Source organism: Malaclemys terrapin, chromosome 23 (genome assembly GCF_027887155.1).
Source record: "Malaclemys terrapin pileata isolate rMalTer1 chromosome 23, rMalTer1.hap1, whole genome shotgun sequence".
In the NCBI taxonomy this organism is placed as follows: Eukaryota; Metazoa; Chordata; order Testudines; family Emydidae; genus Malaclemys; species Malaclemys terrapin.
The window spans coordinates 2,458,120-2,479,127 of NC_071527.1; the positions used below are offsets into that span (position 1 = coordinate 2,458,120).

The 21,008-nt window shown below is 62.8% G+C and overlaps 2 protein-coding genes across 2 annotated transcripts; both read left to right on the top strand.

Moving 5' to 3' along the window:
- The first annotated feature begins 1,953 nt into the window (after window positions 1-1,953).
- NABP2 (nucleic acid binding protein 2) lies at window positions 1,954-7,872 on the top strand. Its single transcript, XM_054012315.1, has 7 exons — window positions 1,954-2,016; window positions 2,997-3,108; window positions 3,882-4,020; window positions 5,184-5,255; window positions 5,683-5,764; window positions 6,067-6,133; window positions 6,628-7,872. The coding sequence occupies exons 2-7, from the start codon at window positions 3,030-3,032 to the stop codon at window positions 6,828-6,830; spliced, it is 642 nt and encodes a 213-aa protein (XP_053868290.1). The 5' UTR covers window positions 1,954-2,016; window positions 2,997-3,029; the 3' UTR covers window positions 6,831-7,872.
- Window positions 7,873-8,500: 628 nt separating this feature from the next.
- On the top strand, window positions 8,501-19,871 carry SLC39A5 (solute carrier family 39 member 5). The gene is given in 17 exon segments (XM_054013127.1): window positions 8,501-8,562; window positions 9,031-9,073; window positions 10,581-10,849; window positions 11,398-11,548; window positions 12,632-13,050; window positions 13,947-14,175; window positions 14,469-14,643; window positions 14,840-15,242; window positions 15,375-15,510; window positions 16,280-16,361; window positions 16,616-16,735; window positions 16,737-16,841; window positions 16,920-17,000; window positions 17,094-17,174; window positions 17,177-17,283; window positions 17,867-17,906; window positions 17,909-19,871. Coding segments are annotated over 13 exon segments (2,076 nt in total). The 5' UTR covers window positions 8,501-8,562; window positions 9,031-9,073; window positions 10,581-10,849; window positions 11,398-11,548; window positions 12,632-12,643; the 3' UTR covers window positions 18,019-19,871.
- Window positions 19,872-21,008: the final 1,137 nt, after the last annotated feature.

The following is a 21,008-nucleotide window of genomic DNA, read 5'->3' on the forward strand; positions in this document are numbered from 1 at the left end:
TGCGACGCTCCAGCCACCCGCGGGGGGAGGGGGACGCGGACTCTATGGTCGCCGGCCGCTCTACCCCGCCGCAGGGGGGTGAGGGACTCTATGGTCGGCGGGCGCGCCGCTCCGGGCTCAAAAGCGGGAGGGGCGGGGCTTTGGGGAGGGGGCGGGGCTTCCCTCCATGCTGGTTGGGGGGGATGGGGTGGGTGCGTCCGTCCGTGTGTCTGTCTGTCTGTCTGTCTGTCCCTGCCCCTGCCCCCAAGTCCTCCCTGTGTCTGTCTGTCCCTGCCCCCCCCAGTCCTCCCTGTGTCTGTCTGTCCCTGCCCATGTGTCTGTCTGTCCCTGCCCCCCCAGTCCTCCCTGTGTCTGTCTGTCCCTGCCCCCCCCAGTCCTCCCTGTGTCTGTCTGTCCCTGTCCATGTGTCTGTCTGTCCCTACCCCCCCCACTCCTCCCTGTGTCTGTCTGTCCCTGCCCATGTGTCTGTCTGTCCCTGCCCCCCCAGTCCTCCCTGTGTCTGTCTGTCCCTGCCCCCCCCAGTCCTCCCTGTGTCTGTCTGTCCCTGTCCATGTGTCTGTCTGTCCCTGCCCCCCCCACTCCTCCCTGTGTCTGTCTGTCCCTGCCCATGTGTCTGTCTGTCCCTGCCCCCCCCCACTCCTCCCTGTGTCTGTCTGTGCCTGCCCATGTGTCTGTCTGTCCCTGCCCCCCCAGTCCTCCCTGTGTCTGTCTGTGCCTGCCCATGTGTCTGTCTGTCCCTGCCCCCCCAGTCCTCCCTGTGTCTGTCTGTGCCTGCCCATGTGTCTGTCTGTCCCTGCCCCCCCAGTCCTCCCTGTGTCTGTCTGTCCCTGCCCCCCCAGTCCTCCCTGTCTCTGTCTGTCCCTGCCCATGTGTCTGTCTGTCCCTGCCCCTCCAGTCCTCCCTGTGTCTGTCTGTCCCTGCCCCCATCCTCCCTGTGTCTGTCTGTCCCTGCCCCCCCCCGTGTCTGTCTGTCCCTGCCCTCCCGTCCTCCCTGTGTCTGTCCATCCCTGCCCCCCCCCGTGTCTGTCTGTCCCTGCCCTTAGTCCCCCTATGTCTGTCTGTCCCTGTGTAATTCTGTTCCTGACCCCGTGTCAGTCTTTCTCTCCGTGTTGGACTGTCCCTGCACCTCAGTCTGTCTGGCCCGGATCCCGCCCCTCTGTCTGCCAAGTGAACAGCAAAGGCCGTGTGGCCTCCCCCTCCTTTACCCGATGGAAATGATTCTGCAGGCTGGAGCTGCTCCTGGCCTGTGAGGTCCCTGGAGAAGGGGCCTTTCCTTCCCTCTGTAAACCAGCTTGGGCCTGCTGCGCGTGGCAAATGTTAAAAACCATCAGTATTTATGATGAACCTCTCCTATAGTCCACACGTGCCTCTCCCAGGCCTGGCCGTTCTGTGCTGGAACGCATGGACCACCTGTGGCATGCATGGTCCATGCCACCACCGCACGCATGACACATGTGCCCACACATGTGTCTCACCCTCAGAGGCTGGTCCAATCAAAGCTATTACCTCAACCCCCCTTTCTCTCCGACGGGCCGTCACAGCATGGATGGATACCCGCTTGGGGACTGTTCTACACCCCCTGGTACAACGGGCCCTGGGCCATGACTAGGTGCTACGTAAGATGCCTCCTGAACAGGAATAACAATGCACGGTTCGCCATGCTGCCAGGCTGCGACCCACACATGTCTAGCCGCAGCGTCACGGTAACAGACCGTGTGTGATTCACGCACTGGGTGTGTATGGCCCAGGCGTAGCAGGGGAGTCAATCTAGACTCCACTGCTCCGAGTACAGTATACCTAGGAAAGGTTCCCATCTCCCCCCACTGGGAAATTTCACACACGTGCAGGGGACGTCGCTGTCCCTTTAATTCCTCAATTTCCCCCCCCCCCCCGCAATGCAATTGGCTGGAGCTGGAGAACGTTCAGACATGTCGAAGAGCGTCCTGCGGCTGTGATTGGCTACTCAGAACGCCGCTGGATACTTCCTGGAATGTCTGCAACCCAACGTTCCATCAGGTCAGTTTTACAGGGGAAGGGGGGGGACCTCCTGATCTCCCCCCCACACACCCATTAGCCCCTTTCTGCAGCATCTTAGGAGCTTTGGTCAGGGGGCCTGAGCCCCCTTGCAGGTGGTGCATTGCAGGGCAGGGGGCATGCATGGTGCAGGATACGTGCACCACCCCAGCAATTTTCAGTCCCCAAACCATGTCTCCTTTCCCTCCCCTCCTCTGCAAGAATTTCCACCAACACGTGAGCGAACTGATCCTCCAAGGTGAACGAGCCTCAACTCCTCCACCCCCGGAGAAAAGCACTTTGCTTGCACTAGGGAGAATGGCGATGGGGTTGCAATTTATACAAAAGGAGAAACAGGCATTTTCCTGGCGGGGGTGGTGTGAAATCAGGGCTGTGATCTGTGCAAAGATAAAATGCATTTTCCCGGCCCAGGTGGTTTTTCAGGGTCTGTATTTTATTTGAATTAGCCTGTATCCGCTTTGCAAGTTGGACACAAATGTGCAGGATGGTGACTTTTGCAAAAGAGCAAGATGAAATACTGTGGGTCGCAATCAGGGTTGCAATCCATGCACGCAGGAATGGGTTTTTCTTGCCACCGTCTGACTCATGGCCACAACTTGTGCAAAAAGAAAGGGATGCAATTTTATTGTAGGGGGTCTAGACTCAGAGATAGAAATTTGAGCAGAAAGGAAAAACAGATGCACTTTTCTTGCAAGAATCTTCAATTGCGGTTGCCATTTTGTATTTTCTTTCGTTTGGGGATAAATTAACAGCAGGATGTTTCATTCGTCCTACAGGGCATTCCCCTATTGGCTAACCTTGGGAGGGACCTGTGCCAATTCAACCCCTGATCCTGCACATTTCTCCATGTCCCTGCATTTGCTCCACCTTGGCTGCAAGAGCCAGCACCTGCCTTTCCATTCTGGGTGCTGACTCTCGCTTTCTTTTCAAATGTGGTTATAGTCTTTTATTATTATTTGCAGAGATAACGTAGTGGAAGCCAGACGCCGCTCAATATGACGACTGAAACCTTTGTAAAGGACATTAAACCCGGCTTGAAAAACCTGAACCTTATTTTTATTGTACTGGAAACAGGTGGGTATTAATGATGTGCGAGATATATATGAAATATCTTACTGCAGTGGTTCTCAACCAGGGTCCGTGTGCCCCTGGGGGTAGCAGAGGTCTTCCAGGGGGTACATCAGCTCATCTAGGTATTTGCCTAGCTTTACATCAGGCTACAGAAAAAGCACTAACGAAGTCAGGACAAACTACAATTTCATCAATGACTTTTTATACTGTTCTATATACCATACACTGAAATGTCAGTACAATATTTATATGCCAATTGATGTATTTTATAATGATATGGTATAAATGAGAAAGTCGGTCATTTTTCAATAATAGTGTGGCTGTGACATTGCTGTATTTTTATGTCTGATTTTGTAAGCAAGTCGTTTTTGAAGTGAGGTGAAACTTGGGGGTAGGCAAGACAGATCCGACTCCTGAAAGGGGGACGGCGTTCGTCTGGAAAGGTTGAGAGCCACTGTCTTGCTGAAATTCCATGTAACGGTTGTAGTCGGTTCTCAAACAATATTTGTGACTGGATTTCACCCCGTCCCCGGCTGCTTTGTGATGTGAGTGTCCATTTCTGAGACACCATCATTGACGTAGGGTGAGTGCACGGGCTTACGTTCGCTGCCGTGACGCGGCTCGGCGTTGTAGGCTCGGGACCTTAGACTGAATTCTTTGAGGCCGGGACCACCGTTGTGGTCTGTGTCTGTACAAGGCCTTGTCTAGCCCAAAGGGGCTCCTCGGTGTTACCACAGAGATGTCCCGCGAACTGGACGGTTTGCTCCCCCCTGCAGGTCGGGTGACCAAGACAAAGGACGGCCACGAGGTGCGGACGTGCAAAGTGGCCGACAAAACCGGCAGCATCAACATCTCGGTGTGGGACGACGTAGGGAACCTCATTCAGCCGGGAGACATCATCCGATTGACCAAAGGGTAGGCGAGACCCTGCTGGGGGAGGGGGGAACCACGGGACCCGCTGCTCGCCCAGCCCGTCAGCCTCAGGCCCCCCAGGGCTCCTGAGACGAGCTCATTCACCATTTGATAGACCATGCTGCGGGCTCACCTGAGCGCCCCACATCTGGGACGGCGACACCTGCCCTTCCAGGGGGAGGAGAATGGGTCAGGCTGCTCCTCTCCCTGGCCCCCATTCTCAGCGCCGGTCCCCTTCCTCTGCTGAGGGAGATACAAGCCAGAGCAAACAGGCCTGCGTCTGCCTGCTCAGAGCTACGCACGAGCTCAGGTCGTCTCTAGGCTCCAAATTTCCTAACTTTCTAGGCAGGCTGCAAAAGTGTGTGTGTGGGGGGGGGAGAAGGCCCAGGGCAGTGGCTGAATTCCTGCTGACGACTTTAACGCCGAGAGTGCATCATAATGGATGTATGGTGGGGTCAGGGCACCTTGGGTAGGAGACTTTATTAGTTTAAATATAGAGATACAATTAAAAAAAAATCCAGTTAAGTCCTTGGAAAAGATCCTTCCCGCACACACACACAGTTAATCTCAGAGTAGCAATAGGACGCTAGCTCTCTATCCCTGGACATGGGGGTGGGGGGAAGTTACCATAAGCGGGTAGGACTGATCTCAATGGATTCATCATGTCGGTTTAACTTAGAAACGATGTCAAGGCAGGATTTTACTGTCCCTGTATCCCGAGGAGAAATCCTTGTCCTTCTAAGTGGCTGGATCTTCCCCCCGCCGCCCCCAGCCTAGCTAGCGCTGCACCCGGAAACTGCGACTGCTTTTGTGGGAGCCGCTTGAAAGAATAATTAGGGCGCCCCCTGGTGGCGCTGCCAAAGCAGCACACAGTGCTGCTGGGGGGGGGGGGGGGAGGAGGTTCTTCTCTCCTTCTATAGGGAGTTGTGGGAAGCAGCGTGTAAGTCAGAGCGGCCTCAGGGCTGCTCTAAATTACATCGGGGGTGTCCCTGGCCAGCCCCAGAGCATTGGGAGCACAAAGGTGCCTCCCTCAAGTGCAGGTTCAGGGGAAGTGAGAATTGGGGCCCATAGCTCTGCACCCAGTCCCGGGTGCGATTTCTGGCCTGCAGCCGCTGGGGCAGCCCCGTGCAGTTCACCCCAGATCTCGGCATTCCTCTTGCTTTCAGCTACGCGTCCATTTTCAAAGGCTGCCTGACCCTCTACACGGGCCGCGGAGGAGACCTGCAGAAAATCGGAGAGTAAGGAAGGCCTGTTGGCTTCACTGCGGGAGCCCTGGGGACGTCGCTCACTGGAACCTGGCTTCTTAGAGGCTGGGGAGGGGAGAAGTGTGGGGCAGCCCCAAAGCTGGAGCGATTTGCCCCCGGGGCTGACCATGTGGGTGTCTCCTCAGGAGTGGTGTTTAGAGCATGGTGGGGGCAGGGAGCCAGGAGTCCTGGGTTCCCCTCCCAGCCCCGGGAGGGGGCCTGACCTGGTGGGTAGAGCAGGGGAGACTGGATACCTGGGGACTGTATTCCCAGCATAGTTTGCATCAAGATCTTGGCCTGAGACAGTCCAGGACGCTCCCCGCTGGAGAGTCGGGGCATCCCCACTCCCGGGATAAGGCTGAGTGCGAGGGGAGGAAGGGGTTGGCTGGTGGCCTCGCTGACCTGCCATTTCCCTCCCTAGGTTCTGCATGATTTACTCCGAGGTCCCGAACTTTAGCGAACCCAACCCGGAGTACGTGACCCAGCAGTCCCAGACCAAAGCCGTGAGTCCCAGTGGGGGGGGGGGGCAGAGGGCTGGGGGGGTCCATCAAGCGGGATAATCGGATCTGCTCACCTGCGGATGCCCACGGGGCCAAGGGGCACCGGAGTGTCGCTGGAATCTCCCCCGTCTCTGCTCCTGCTGGGATGGGACGGGGGTGGGGGTGGATTTGTGTACGTCGCAGACGCACGGCTAGGTTGGCTGCTGCCCAGAAGCGGACGCATCTCTGTCCCGCGGGCGACTGGGGAAATGTGCCAGGATCCTGCGAGATCCGGGATCACAAGTTCTCATTTCCGTTTCCTTCAGGCCCAGAACGACAACGCGACCCCTGCTGCTTCCCAGACCACCCCGGGCCCCGCCGCTTCGTCCCCAGGTAAGGGACCCCCCCCAGCTCTGCAGGCCGTATGTCCCCCCATCCCTGAGCAAGGCGGGTGGGACGTGGCCCTGCCTCGGAGCCATTCAGCACTAGCCACTTGGGGGCATTCACAGCTCCAGCCAATTCTCCAGTCCAGTCATCCGGGGAGGGGAGTCTAGCAGGTTAGAGCAGTGGGGGCTGGGAGCCAGGACTCCTGGGTTCTATCCCCAGTTCTGGGTGGGCACTGGGGTGTAGTGATTAGAGCAGCGGGGGCTGGGAGCCAGGACTCCTGGGTTCTATCCCCAGCTCGGGGAGGGGAGTGGCATGTAGTGGTTAGAGCAGCGGGGGCTGGGAGCCAGGACTCCTGGGTTCTATCCCCAGCTCGGGGAGGGGAGTGGCATGTAGTGGTTAGAGCAGCGGGGGCTGGGAGCCAGGACTCCTGGGTTCTCTGCCCAGCACTGCCTTGGCTTCGCTGTTCATTTCCCGGTGGAATCTGTCGCTTTTGTTTTTAGCTGCCGAGAGCCAGAACGGCAACGGGCTGAGCGCCCCAGGCCCTGGCGCCCCCCTCCACCCGCCAAACGTCCCGTCCCACCCCACCAGCGGCCGGATCACCAGGAGCCAGCCGAATCACCAGGGCGCGGGCTCGGCTGGGTCCAGCTCGTCCTCCAGCCCCATCAGCAACGGCAAAGAGACCCGGCGAAGCAGCAAGAGATAACACCGTGGGGTTGGGCCCCCCCCCCAGCTCTGTGCCGGCTCGCCCCAGGCCCCACTGCCCAGGCAGGAGGGCGGATGAGGAGCGGGGGAGAGACCGTGGCCGGCTGACGCTCCAGGCTAGATCAGAGACAGTGAAACCAAGAGCGTTTTCGTCGCCGCAGTCGCGACCGTTTTAACCGGGACTGTGGCGTTCTCCTGAGCAGAGACAGGGAGGGGGCGCCCCCCCCCCCATTGGAAACCAGCCCTTTATCTTCACGGAGCCACAGCCAACAGCCCTGCCCCTGCCGACATCCCCACGTGCCCCTCTGGGGGCAGTGCCAGCCCCCCACCTCCCCACATCTCACTGGATTTTGTTCCTTTGGCGGCTTTTTTACAAATATCCTGAAACTTTTTAGCAAACTTTAAAAAGCCGATTTCACCAGGTGGGGTCAGTGGCCAGGGGGCATAGGACGGGAGGGGGCAGCAATGGGCCCCCCCCCCCCCCTTGCCCCTGGGAGGGGCCCGTTTGGGTCGTGGTGTCTCAGCGGAGGGTACCTAAGACTGAGCTTGGAGCCAACTCTCCTCCGTCCCCGGGGCCAGCCCCAGCTCAGGGAACCTCGGGGCACACACAGCGGAAGGGGGGGGCGCTGGCTCCAGCCCAGGTCGGCCGTGATCCCCGCCTGGGCCCCCTGCATGGAACGAGTCTCAGCCGGGTTCCTAGGAGACAAATGTCTCCATCACCACGAGCGCCCCCCGCAGCTGGCAGCCCGGAGCTGGTGGGGGCAGCTCCCGGGACGGGCTGCCCCGGGGCAGGGACTAGACGGAGGATTTGGGCTCCCCCGAATCGCTGCGCAGGGAAGGGCTGTCACGTCTGCCCACCCGGGGAGGGATCAGGCCTGGGGCTGACCTCGGAGCCGTTCTCCCTCCCCCCAAGCCCGATGCTCCCAGGCCCCCCACCCCCTTTTATTCTGTTTTAACCCCCCAACTCCCTTTTCTTGTCTCACCCGAGCGGAGTCGCTGGCCTGCCCGGGCCTGCGCTGGAATAAAGACCGTGCCGCCCTCCCCCTCCGCCTGCCGTGTGCTCGCTTGCGCCCGGGGGACCCTTTGTACCAGTCACACCGGGCGTCAGCCCCCGGGTCCGGCACCAGAGCAGCTTGTCATGGCTGAGCTCAACCCCCCCCATTCCCAAGCCCCGTAACGAACCCCAGCCCCGTATGCTGGCGGCAGCATGGCCCCACTGGGCGTTATACTAGATCGAAGGGGCTGCCGTTATACAGCTCCTGCCTGAGTCACACTGAGCATTAGACGGAAAAATCTCTCCCCTGGGCGGGACGAGCCCGTCCCCAGGGCACCGTTGCCCCTGCCGCTCAGCGAGCCCCAAGGGGGCACGAACTGCGAGGGGGCTGCACTGGGCTGCAGGCGACCCCAGCTCTGTCCCTGACTTGCGGGGTGACCCCGGGCTGGATCCGGACCCACGAGCCCGGCCCCTGCTCCTGCCAAGAAAAGACCGTGCCCAGGGTGGGTGCAGGGCTGTACCTCGGCCAGCTCCCTGCAGGCAGATGGGGCAGGAAACCTACAGGGACTCGCCCCTTTAGTCTCCTCCCCAGCCCTCCCTTCAGGCCCCAGCCAGGCCTCCTTGGGTGGGGGGGGGAAAGGGGCTGGGCTTCGGGGAGACCTGCCTGACCCTTGCCCCTCAGGTACTGGAGCAGCCAGATTTTGTGCAGCGAAGGGCAGGGACTGAGACGCTGCGCCAGGTAAGTGCATTTCCTTTCCCCGCTTCTGGGGGGCCAGATCCCCCATGGGAGGGTGGGGGAGCCCCAGTACTGGCAAAGATTCTCCCAGACAAGAATCAGCCCCCTCCAAGGCTGTCCTCCCCGCCCCCAAAGTAAACCGAAGGGGCTGGACCCGGCCCCGCTGGCCCTGGCCCTGGGGCAGAGTTGGAAGCTGGTGTTTTTGGACCGGGGGAGGTGTCTGGTGCCCGCCCTGGCCAGACGCAGCCCCCCGGGTGGGTCTTCAAAGGGCACTGGGGCGGTTTCCCAGAGGCTCTTCCTGGCGTGTTTGCCTGGTGTCCTGGCTGGCGAGGCAGAAACCTCACGGCACAAAGTCAGTGCTGAGGGTGGCGGCAGGGCGCCCCCAGGGTACGCAGCACTGTTTGTGCAGCGCCTGGTGCGCTCAGGCCCAGCTCTACCCTGCTACAGCTAATAAGTGCACCAACTCGGCAGGTCCCAGATGTGTCCTCAAGCTCTCGAGGGGCAGATCTAGCAGGTTGGTAAGACCAGGGGGTGGATGGGAAGTGGCTGGGGTAGGACTCCCGTGGGAGCGTCTAAGCGAGGACCCATTCCTGGGGCTGGTAGTGGGGAGGGTTCCTGGCGGCCCATCGAGCACGTGAGGCGACAGAGCAGCGCCAGTTCTCCCGCTAATCGGGGCAATTCCCAAAGACCCAGCGCCCGGAGTCACGTGAAAACGAGACAGGCATTTCTAGGATTTTAACCCCGTGACACCCAGGTGTCCATCATCTGCCAGGCCGGGGTCAACCCGCACTGGGGCTACTGGAGAGATTTCCAGGCTGGCAGGAATTGATGGGGGGGCAGCCATGGGACCTGCCCTAGATATTGTGCACACGGCCAAGTGGATTTACCTTGGGCCCGGACTCTTTAGAGATGGGGGGCAGCACGGGGGGGGGCACAGGCGGGAGAAGGATTTGAGATTCCCAGTCACCAGCTCTGTCATGTGGTGGCCTACACCAGCCCTGCCCCCCACTTGGCCCAGCTCAGCGCCTCTCCCTTGAGTCCTCCCACTGGAGGGGCAATAAAGTGGGGGGAGGGAGACGTTTCAGCAGCAGCCTGCGCCTCCCCCCGCCCCGGGCTTTTCTGACTCTGGGGCCCGGAGCCTCCGGCCGGTGTGGCCCCAGCTCAGTTCTTGCCCCGCAGGGCCCAGCCCACAGCGGCTGCCTGGTTTGGCACAGGGTTGGCCTGGTAGGCGGGTTGGAGGACCAGGTGCTGACTTCATGTCTGAGTTATCACCCAGGTGAATCATTAACACCTCACAATAAAGTACCTGGGCTTGCAAAACTGCCTGTCAAGGACACATGCTCCCCACCCTTCTCCAGGGACTTGGGGGGGCCTTCCCCAGGATGGGACCTTCTCCCCCCTCCTCCCCCCCCCGAAGCCCCATCCCATCATGCCTCAGTCTGTATCATCATCGTGGGGCTCTGATGCGCCGAATGGACCTGCTGCAGAAATGCAGCTACCTCTGGGGCGGAGCGTGGCAACTCTAGGGAAGGGAAGGGGAACTGAGTGTCTGGTGGGAGCTGGGAACGGGCCAGCCACGGGCCAGGGGTATTTTAATAATCCCGAGCCACTCAGACCTCCCGAAAGACGTGTCCTCCAGCAGCCCCGCGCCCCCAGCACGCTGGGTGGGACGGGAACCCCAGTGACTCATTAGCATCAGACCCTGAAGCCAGATTTCTCCCAGGGTGTGTGTGGGGGGGGTCTTATGTGCCCCTGCTTAGCCTGCAAGACAGGATCTGCAGCGCAGGGGGGCTCAGGCCCAGTCATCATGGGGGGGATTTGACACCCCAGTCATTAGCTTTGTAACCTTGCTCAGACTGGATAGTGGGCGGGGGGCCAAATCTGGGATCCCTGGGCGGCTCCTGGACTGTCCAGCAGCCTGGAGAGAGACGTCCGGGCAGGTGAAACTGGGGACGCTTTGCCCCCCCGGGACCCAGCTGGGCCAAAGAGCCGCAGGCTGATGGCCCATCTCCTCCTCCCAGCCAGCGGCAGCCCCCCCGCCCCTCCCCGCAGCGGCCCGCGGGCCAGACGTGGCTTCCTGGGCCGGGAGTTCCAAGGCCGCCAAGCAGGAGAAGTTGCACCTTCACCTCCTGGCACCGCAGCCGATCGCTCCACGCCCCCGCGTGAGGCCGATGACCAGAACCGAGACCGGCAGCCGGTGCCCGCTGCTACCAAAGTGAGTGCAAGACGCCCTGTCCCGGGCCGTTCCGGTCAGTTCCCTCCTGACCCCGGAGAGCGGCCGTCGCACACGGTTAGTTTTGTAGCACTCGCCGCGGTGTCCAGCGCTGGCTGGCCTCGTTCTCCCCCGGGGAATGTTCAGCCCGGGGGGGGGGGGGGGGCTCCCTGCTCTGGCAGCGGCGAGAGACCCCGGCCCTTTGCGCTAGGCACTGCACACCTTGAACAAAGAGAGAACGCAGGGCTGGGGGAAGCCCTGGGGAACGAGGTGACAATCACAGTGTCCACATCTCCGAGGGTGGATTTCTGGGTCTGTTCGTACTGCCCTAGCGCAAAGGGGTCTCAGGCAGGACACACATAATACAGCGGTGAGTTCCACAGGCCTGGCGCTGGGTTCCCTTCGTGCCCCGGGGGCAAGGGGCAGCTCCCTGTCTCAGCTGCACACGGCAGCGGGGCCAGCTTGTGAGTCCCAGTGCTGGGGTGTGTGTGTGTGTCAGAGGGACTGAACGTACGTGTTCACACAAGTGTGAGGGGACACGCAGAGCCGGGCCCCTTAATCCAGGCGCTCTGACCCGGTGTCTAACTCAATCAGCGCAGGCTCCTCACGCCCGCTTCAAATCCCAGCCCAGCTCCCTGCCCGTTGCCTCCGGCTGGCCAGTCCTTGCTGCGAGCCGGGTGAGGGACGAGCCTGCGCCGCTAACCAGTTGCATTACCCCACGACTGCGCCTGCTTCACCGCGGGACAGACACGGCTGGGGAGGAACAGGCAGCAACAGGTGGGTTTTGACTGAGGCTGTTACCAGGGCTGATTCCCCCGTTCCCTGCACACTGGCTCTGCTGTTCAGAGACGCCCCTGGGATCCTCATCTTGGAGGGAGCTGCTCTCTGCCTCAGTTTCCCCACCTGGAATCCTGGGCTCACTCTCAGCTGCCTTCGCTGGGTGGGGTTGAAAAGACTCAGGCCTTGTCCACACGAGGGAGTTTTAACTCTCCCGGGCCAGCTGCTGGTCTCTCGTTGGGGGGTGTAACACACGGTACTTGTGCAAGGCCCCTTTACACGGGTACAACCACTTCTGCACGACAGCTTCCCCCGGTGGGACACTTCTAACCCCAGGCCTTATTTCTCCAACCACAGCCCAGCCACAGGGGAGAGCGAGTCGCAAAGTGCGGGAGGGGAAACTGAGGCATGGAACGAGGGCAGGACCTGCCTGCTGTCACCCAGCAGGCCAGAGCCCCACTCCCCTGGGTCCCGGGCTCACTGCCTCAGGCAGACCAGGCGTCGGCAGAGTAGAGCGTTGACTGTCCGGCTCCCACCGTCTCTCTCCCTGCGGCCCCTCCCAGCCCCCCAGGACAAAGCAGTTCCGAGCGGCGGTGGCTGGAGCCGGGCGTTATTTGGCTGTATATTTAACGGGGGGGGGGCACCTGATTTACTGTTTCTTTGGCTTGATTTGGTCCCTGTTCCCCATTAGAACGCCCAGCCCCCCCAGGACAGGGGAGACCCCTTCCCCCTTTGCACCACTGGAGAAAACCTGTTCCTCTGACACCACAGGGCAGCCGGGAATGGGACCCAGGAGTCCGAGCTGGTAGCCGCCAGCTCCCTCCAGAGGTTCTGCCAGAGCCTGGCGTATTGAGGTCCCGCCTGAGGCCTGGGCTGTACAAACTGGGGCCCAGGGGGGGCCACCGGCCGGGTGCTGCCCAGAGCCGTGCGGTAGAACAGGGCACAGGGGAGAGGCTCATTCACCCCCCTCAGCTCTGCCCGCCCCCCATGCCAACAGATCTCCCACTAGGGGGTGCCCCAGGCAGCGCACCTGGCCAGGTGCGACCCCAGCTGACAGCCCCTCCCTGTCCCGCTCGGCGCCAGGCTCCCCCCGCGATGGACCGGAGGAAGCCGCGGCTGCTGCTGGCCGGACTCTGGGTCGCTGCCCTCCTGCTGCCGGGAGAGTGCCACCCGCCCCCCCGCCTGCCCGCCTCGGCGCCGGCCCCGCTGGAGGACGCGGAGCAGGAGCAGGGCTACTACCTTCAGCAGCTCTTCGGGCTGTACGGGGAGAACGGCACCTTGTCCTTCCACGGCCTCACCCGCCTGCTGCAGAGCCTGGGCCTAGGCCAGGTGCAGGTGGTGGAGATGGAGCACGAGGCGCTGGGCCACGGGCACGTCAGCCACCTGGACATCCTGGAGGTGCAGGACAACAAGCACCGGCACTCGCACTCGGCCCTGGAGCACGCCGGGGCGGAGCCGCCCAGCCTGGGCCCCGAGGTGCAGAGACAGAACGGCACCTCCAGGTACCCGCCGCTGCCCCTCACTCCCGACCCGCAGCCCCTGCTAGCCCAGCCCTGGGCTCCCCCCAGCTCTGCCGGTGCCCCTCACTCCCGACCCACAGCCCCTGCCAGCCCAGCCCTGGGCTCCCCACCCCCAGCTCTGCTGGTGCCCCCCACTCCCGACCCGCAGCCCCTGCTAGCCCAGCCCTGGGCTCCCCCCCACAGCCCTGCCGGTGCCCCTCACTCCCGACCCGCAGCCCCTGCTAGCCCAGCCCTGGGCTCCCCCCCACAGCCCTGCCGGTGCCCCTCACTCCCGACCCGCAGCCCCTGCTAGCCCAGCCCTGGGATCCCCCCCACAGCTCTGCCGGTGCCCCCCACTCCCGACCCACAGCCCCCTGCTAGCCCAGCCCTAGGCTCCCCCCCCAGCCCTGCTGGTGCCCCTCACTCCCGACCCGCAGCCCCCTGCTAGCCCAGCCCTGGGCTCCCCCCCCCCCCCCCCCCAGCCCTGCCGGTGCCCCTCACTCCCGACCCGCAGCCCCTGCTAGCCCAGCCCTGGGCTCCCCCACAGCCCTGCCGGTGCCCCTCACTCCCGACCCGCAGCCCCTGCTAGCCCAGCCCTGGGTTCCCCCCAGCTCTGCCGGTGCCCCTCACTCCCGACCCGCAGCCCCTGCTAGCCCAGCCCTGGGATTCCCCCCCACAGCTCTGCTGGTGCCCCTCACTCCCGACCTGCAGCCCCTGCTAGCCCTGGGTTCCCCCCAGCTCTGCCGGTGCCCCCCAATCCCAACCCACAGCCCTGGGCTCCCCCCGACCCACAGCCGCTCAATATTCTAGTCCTGCCGCTGCCCATCAGTCCCAGTCATCCCCTCCCGGCCCCGGGCTGCAGCTGGAACTGGGAATTCGTTTTTGTTCATTTCTTTCAGGCCGGGATCCCCTGGAAGGAACCAGCCAGAGACCGTCCGGCTGCACCAGGCTGACCCGATGCCTACCCTCCCGCCCTCGGACACAGAAGGGCCCAGCGCCACCTGCCCCCCAGGGCACCTTGGGAGCAGAAGAGACCCTGTCCAGCCCCCCCCAACCCCGCCCCGCCTGACCCTGCTGGAGCGGGTGCTGGCCCTGGACCACTCCGTTGCCAACCACCTGCACGAGGATGTGAGGGGGGGCTGCACTGCGGTTCTCAGACCCTCTCGGGTCTAAAGGGGAGGGGCTCTGAAGGGGGGGCCAGACATCCTCAGCCAGAGGGGTGGGTGTCTCAGTGCTGACCAGCCTGGCTCTAACCCCATGCCCCGCAGCGCTGGGAACGGAACCCAGGCGTCCTGGCCCCACAGGCCTCTGCTACTCACTAGACAGCCCCTGCGTCCTAGCAATTTGGGGCTTGGGAGGGCAGGTGGTTACACCCCTTCCCCAGGTGGCCTCGCTAACCCCCATTGTCCCCCTCCCCAAAGTGTCTCAACGTGACGCAGCTGCTGGTGAACTTCGGGCTGAATGCCGGCTCCCAGATCACGCCCGAGCAGTTTACGCTGCTGTGCCCGGCCCTGCTCTACCAGATCGACAGCCGGGTCTGCATCCGGCACCACGACCAGCTGACACCAGAGCCCCTGGGGGGGGCGCTGTGGCCAGGTAACACCCTCCCCTCGGCCAGGGCCTTGGGAAGGGGCAGCCACCCCGATGGGGAAACCGAGGCACAGAGCGGGGAGAGGACAGGCACTGGAAGCCTCTCCTTGTGCCAAGGGATTTGCCAAACCCCCAGGGTGTCGGGGGGGGGGGGGATAGAGCCCAGGCCCCCCCACTTGCCTCACCCTGCTTCCTCTTGCAGTTCTAGGCTGGGGCTTCCTGGCCATCACGCTCATCAGCCTGCCCTCGGCGCTGGCCCTCCTGCTGGTGCCTTTCCTCGGCCGCGACTTCGGCCGCCTCCTGCTGGCCTTCCTGGTGGCGCTGGCCGTGGGGACACTGTGCGGGGACGCCCTCCTTCACCTGTGGCCGCACGTACGTACAGGCTCGCCGGGCTCCCCAGCACCCCCTGACCCCCGCCGGGCCCCCCAGCCGGGCAGGCCCGAGCTGGAAAGCCTGGGACCGGGGAAGCACCCATGGGAGGCGGCGGGAGACGAGGTCGTCTGTGGCTCCATCGAGCAGAGCGTCTGCCATTGCAGACAGGGAGCCCATCACACCCCCAGCCCCCACCCGGGCATCCTCTCGGCCCCCCTGCCTATCCCAGCTTGGCACCTGGGCCAGCGTCCCGAACCACCAGCCATCCGCCCCCCCCATTGAATCCCCCCGATTTCTCCCTGCCCCCCGGCTCTGGGAGCCCCCGAGAGGGACCCCCGGGCTCCCCTCCCTCCTCCTGCGTTTAGCCCAAGGAGGCACCAGGAGACCCCGCGGGAGCAGCAGGACTCGGTGCTGAAGGGACTGTCGGTCCTGGGGGGCATTTACGTCTTGTTCCTCATCGAACACCTCCTGGGCACGCTGAAGCAGAGACGGAGCCGACTGGTAAGAGCTCGTGGGTCGTCCCGGCTGGCCGGGAGCCCGCCTAGGGCAGGGGGCTGGAGGGAGGGTGGGACAGCAGGGGGTGCCCTTCCCGTCAGTGCCCTGGGGCAATGCTGGGGGCACCGTGCTGCCAGCTTCCGGATGGGCCCCGATGCCGCGGGGGGCTGCAGAGCTGATGAGAGCAGGAGCATTGGCAACCGGTGTCCTGGCCCAGGCCCCTGCCAGGGTCAGCACCTGCTGGGGGGGTGAGGGGGTGGCCCTGCCTGTCCGGGGCAGTTACGTGGTGATGGCACATTCTGGGTCCTGCTACTGCTGCGTCCCTGTTCCCTGGGCCCGTCCCAGCATCCGGTCCGTCCACCACCACGTCCTGGCTCCCTGAGCCCGTCCCGGCATCCGGTCCGTCCACCACCACGTCCCGGCTCCCTGGGCCCGTCCCGGCATCCGGTCCATCCACCACCACGTCCCGGCTCTCTGGGCCCGTCCAGCACCACGTCCTGGCTCCCTGGGCCCGTCCCGGCGTCCGGTCCGTCCACCACCACGTCCCAGCTCTCTGGGCCCGTCCAGCACCACGTCCCGGCTCCCTGGGCCCATCCCGGCATCGGGTCCATCCAGCACCGTGGCCCACAAGCGCCTGGTTTGTGCCCGTCTAGGATAACGCGGGTGGGGCCCAGCCCAGGTGTCTCCCACACCAGCAGGCGCGATGCCCCGAGGCCAGCCGGGCCCTGGCCCGCCGGGCAGCTTTCAGCTCTCGCCGTTGCTTTCCCGCCCTCAGAGCCGCGCCGCAGGAAGGAGCCCAGCTCTGGATGCAGACGGAAACCGCAGCTTGACCCTGCGGGCATCGGCGCCTTCCCCAGGTGAGCCTGGAGCTGTCGCTCGCTCCTGCCCCCTGCACGGAGGCTGGAGAAGCCAGAAGCTGCCCCCGCCCCCAGCCAGTGCCCCTGTCCCGCTCCCCACAGCGCCCCCTGCTGGGAGAGGCCAGCACAGAGGCAGCTGTCTGGCCGCCCGACCTCTCCAGTCCGGCACTTCCCTGCAGCCTGGTCCCCAGCCCCAGCCACCGTTCCCCCCGCCGGCTCGGGGCTGCTACCAGCCTGCGGCTGCTCTTCCAAAGGCGCAGAAGCCGAATCGCAGCGTCTGACGGCCCCGGGGCCGCGCAGCGACAGCCCCGGCCGGGGAGAGGAGGGGACGAGGCAGCCAGCGCCGAGCGCGGAACGGACAGACGGAGGAGCTGAGCCACCATGGACACTCGCACGGCCCGGCGGCCGGCAGTGCCGACATCGTCTGGATGGTCATCCTGGGGGACGGGATACACAACCTGACGGATGGGCTGGCCATCGGTAAGGGGGCGGCGGCAGGAGCCACCCCAGGGCTGGGGCACCGGCTTCCTGGTACCAATCGGCTTCTCGTTCCCGCAGGGGCTGCGTTTTCTGAGGGCATCTCCAGCGGCTTGAGCACCACGGTCGCCGTCTTCTGCCATGAACTGCCCCATGAGCTCGGTAAGTCCCCTAGCAGCGCGGCATGGTGGGCACCGCCCCCCTCAGCCACGCCAGCTGCCTGGCTCTCATCTGCCGCTTCCCTCGCTCTGGCAGGCGACCTGGCCATGTTGCTGCAGGCGGGCCTGCCCGTCAAGAGAGTGCTTCTCTCCAACCTCGTGTCGGCCTTCCTGGCGTACCTGGCATGGCGGTGGGCACGGTGGTCAGCCAGGGCGCCTCGCCAATCACCCCCTGGATCTTCTCCATCACAGCGGGCATCTTTCTCTATGTGGCGCTGGTGGACATGGTAAGGGGGGGCTGGCTCCAGTACTGCTTCGCCAGGCGGGTGCTGGTCCTGGGTGCCGTCTGCAGCTCGGCTGGGTTCGCGGCAGATCCCGTGCTGATGAGGTCGCCCGCCGGGCACCGCGCCGCCCCCCTCGCCTCGTGTCTCGTATGGCGATCGGCAGCTCTTTGGCGTGGGGGGTGGTTTTGGCTCTGGGTTTGCCCAGCCCCTGGCACCGCAGGGTCCTGTCCCACGCCTGCGGCTCTGGGGACCGCCAATCATCCCCGAAGAACGAGTGTAGGGCCGGCGCCGGGTTTGAGAGAGAAAAATCTCCAGGTGGGAAAGCTCTGAACTGGGTTTGCTACATCCGGAGAACAGCTCCCCCCAGTGTAACCCTAATGCCACCCCCATTGCCTGCATGAAGGGCCCGCCCTGCCTTGAATGGGCCGCTTTAGGCTTCCCGGGCAGCACAGGCTTCTCAACTGGCTAGCCAGAGGGCAGGCCGAGCGAGTCAGCGCCTGGCACGGGCCCGCCCAGGGCTCTGGGGTTATCCCCCTCCCCATGTCGGCGGAGCTGTTGGCTCACAGGTTTCTGGTTTCCCCTGCAGCTGCCCGAGATGCTGTGGCGAAGCTCCGGCGGGAACAGGAAGGGCCCGTGACGTATTTCGCCCTCCAGAACCTGGGCTTTCTCCTGGGGGCGGCTATCATGCTGTGCATCGCCCTCTTCGAAGGGCAGATGAGCTTCCGTGTGGATCTGTAACACGGGGGTGGCCACACGGCTCGCCGAACTCGGACGGGACGGGGCGAGGTTCCGGGCACCCCCTGCCCCATGGCTGCTTCGCAGAGAACTAGGACCCCGGACTCTCTTCCTGCTGACGGCTGGTGCGTGACACCCAGGGCAGCCCCCCCACTATCTGTTTGCTCCACATCCCCCGGGGGCAAGCGTGGGTCGTACTTGGGGGGGCCCGGAGCTGACTGGTGCGGAAGAGGGGCAGCGTTTTGCTGTTCAGTTCAGGGAGGAGAGCGTGTGGCCAGCACAATCCCCTACCCCCCTTTCCGTGAGAACACTGCCGTTCAGTCTCAGCGTCTGCCCGACATTTCGGTATGTCACGTGCACGAGGCCAGGCTGGCCCCCGAGCGAGTCTCGGCGTTTCGGAGAGGGAAACGCAGCCGATCCGTGGGCGATTTTGGGGCGGAGTGCAGGAGACGTCGCTAAAGGGGGGAGCGCCAGAGTCCGATGGGAGCCAACAGCCCCACGCAGAGGGTGCGTTCATCGCCGGGAGGAGACGTTCATCTGGGGAGCGGACACGGGAACTCTTACCTTCACCACCGTCCAGAGACAAGCGGCAGCGCTCCTTCCGCTCCACCGCCCGGGATAGAGCCTCCGAAGTCCGCTGGGCAGCTAACCGGTTTAACCGAACTGAACAAAAAGAATCCACCCCACCCCCCCCGCGCCTGCCCACTGAAGCTATGGTTCTGCAGGGTGCTGCGACTTACCAGACCAGTTTCCCCACCTAGCCTCTGCCAACAGCTTCTGTAAGGACCAAATCCAGTTTAATTGACTGGGGGGTCAGGAAACCAGAATTCCGTTCCCAGCTCTGCCACTGACTTTCCTGAGTGAACCTGGACAACTCGCCCCGCCCCGTGCCTCAGTTTCCCCCATCTGTAAAACAGACATGGTGATTCTGCCCTGCTTTGAGATCTGATCTACGGCTGAAAAGCGCTGCAGGAGAGCCCCCCGCTCCCCCCCGGCGCTAACCCCCAGGGCTGGGCGGTGGGAAAGGAGGACGGGCGAGGAAGTAGAAGCAATAGCATTTTAATAAACATAATTGATTCAAAGCCACAATATGAAGAACAGGACTTGGTTGCAGCATACATTGTATAAAATAGATCAAGTCTGAATGCTTTTATTTTGAGTTCCCCCCCCCCCCCCGGTGCCCCCCCCAACTGATGCAGGATTTCTCAAAATACACACATGGAACATCTCCGACAAAAAGGGAACGTGGGGAGTGGGCAAGGCAAAGGGGTGGCATTCACGCTGCGGGGGTGGATGGCTTCTTGGGGGGTTTCCTTATTCAATTGCACAGCCCCACGAGGGGGTTTAACAGCTTTGGGTTTCCCTTGACAAACAGGATTTTGTATTTGTTTAAATTTCCTCCACAGAGACAAGTGCTTGGTTGGTCAGGACTTGATGTTGGCGCCCCCCCCGGGTGCCGGGTTGTACGGGAGGGGAGAGAAACCAGCGTGGCCCAAATCTTGCCAAGCCAGGCACCTGCAGCCTCTCGCCCCTGGGGGGGGGGGGGTCTAGGAGAGGGTTTCACACCTTTTTTTCCTTTTTAAATGTTAATTGCACATCAAAACTCTGCTGTATTTCATGCCGCGTCCCCGCAGGGTCCCATACACCTCTGCCGGTAAAGCAGTCGTCCCGATACTCCACCCACCCACCCGTCAACCGGCAGGGCAATTTTTGTGCTTTAAACCAGCGGAGGAAGGAAGAATGAACTGGTTCAGGGGGCTGGGGAGGGGGGAGATACAGTTGAAGTCTCTTCCAAAGATTGGTCCAGGACTTGCCCATATACCTGCCCTCTGCTGATATTGCGGGGGGGGGGGGGGGGGGGGGGGGGGGGTGTTTCACAGAGCGCTCCCGTGGGAATACTCTAGCATCTCAGACATCTCTAGTTCACGCACGCGCCTCTCCCCTACCTGCTGAATTAAAAGGCATTCAATTAAGTGCCCCTGCACCATGACCCTCCAATTAAGGCCCCCATCTATTAGGAACAACACCTCCACCACACGCTGGGTTTTGCTCGGCAGGTTCCAGGTCAGTGCCTGAAGGGGAAAATTCCAGGGAACAAAAAGCCCCTTTTATTTCAAAAACCAAAACCAAACCCCAGCAGCTGTTAAACACTATGAGCAGAGGCCAGCGCCGGTGGGGGTCAGTGCTTTCCAGGAAGGGGAACGTGACGCAGGGGGGCTGTGGCGAAGGAGAACGTTCTCAGTGGAAGTTTTCCCAGCAGCTCTTTTCTGGATCGGCCCTGCCCCCAGCAACGCAGCCAGCTGCTTGGGATGTCAGCCCTAGGATCCGGGGGTGGGATTTCAGAGACAAGAAAGCATTCTACACGTCCGTGAGCCATTCTGTTTATTGCAAGAGGTAGGTGTGAACAGTGCAGTGAAGTCTAAAATTAAACAGCTTTTTTGTATTTCCAACCATCTCAAACACACAACACACCAACGTGGGTCCCCCCCCCGATGACATAAAATTCACACACGATGCAGCCACCTCCCCGCCACACGCCCCAAACCCCTCCGCAGTGACCGACCGGGTCCCCACTTGCTAACTTCTAGTGCCAATCCAGTTCAGTCAGGTCCCAAATGGGACCTGACTTAACGGAACATGCTGGGGGAGGGGGGGAGAGAAATACATCCCAAGCATCTGCCCTACAGCTCACGCACGCTGGGGACACCTGGTTAAAGTGCACGCCCTCAGGCCCGCACCAGCTTCTGGGGGCCAGGTAGGGAGCCCCTCCTGGTACTCTCAATTTGTGAGGCGTAAGCCCCCCCGCACAATGACTAACCCTCTCCTTAGAGCTCCCCCAAATGGATCTTCCAGCTGGGCTGGCCAGCGCTCTGGCATCTGTGCAGCCAGAAATGGAAACCACAGGAACACCAGTGTGAAAGAAGCTAGGAAAACGCCCCCAAAGCCTGAGCACTGAGCCCCCGCAAACCCCACGGCAGCCAACAAGCCACGAA

Coding starts and splice junctions, on each gene's coding strand:
- NABP2 (XM_054012315.1), top strand. CDS start 3,030: ATGACGACTGAAACCTTTGTAAAGGACATTAAACCCGGCTTGAAAAAC. Junction 5,256..5,682: donor GACCTGCAGAAAATCGGAGA/GTAAGGAAGGCC, acceptor TTCCCTCCCTAG/GTTCTGCATGATTTACTCCG. Junction 6,134..6,627: donor CCCCGCCGCTTCGTCCCCAG/GTAAGGGACCCC, acceptor TTTTGTTTTTAG/CTGCCGAGAGCCAGAACGGC.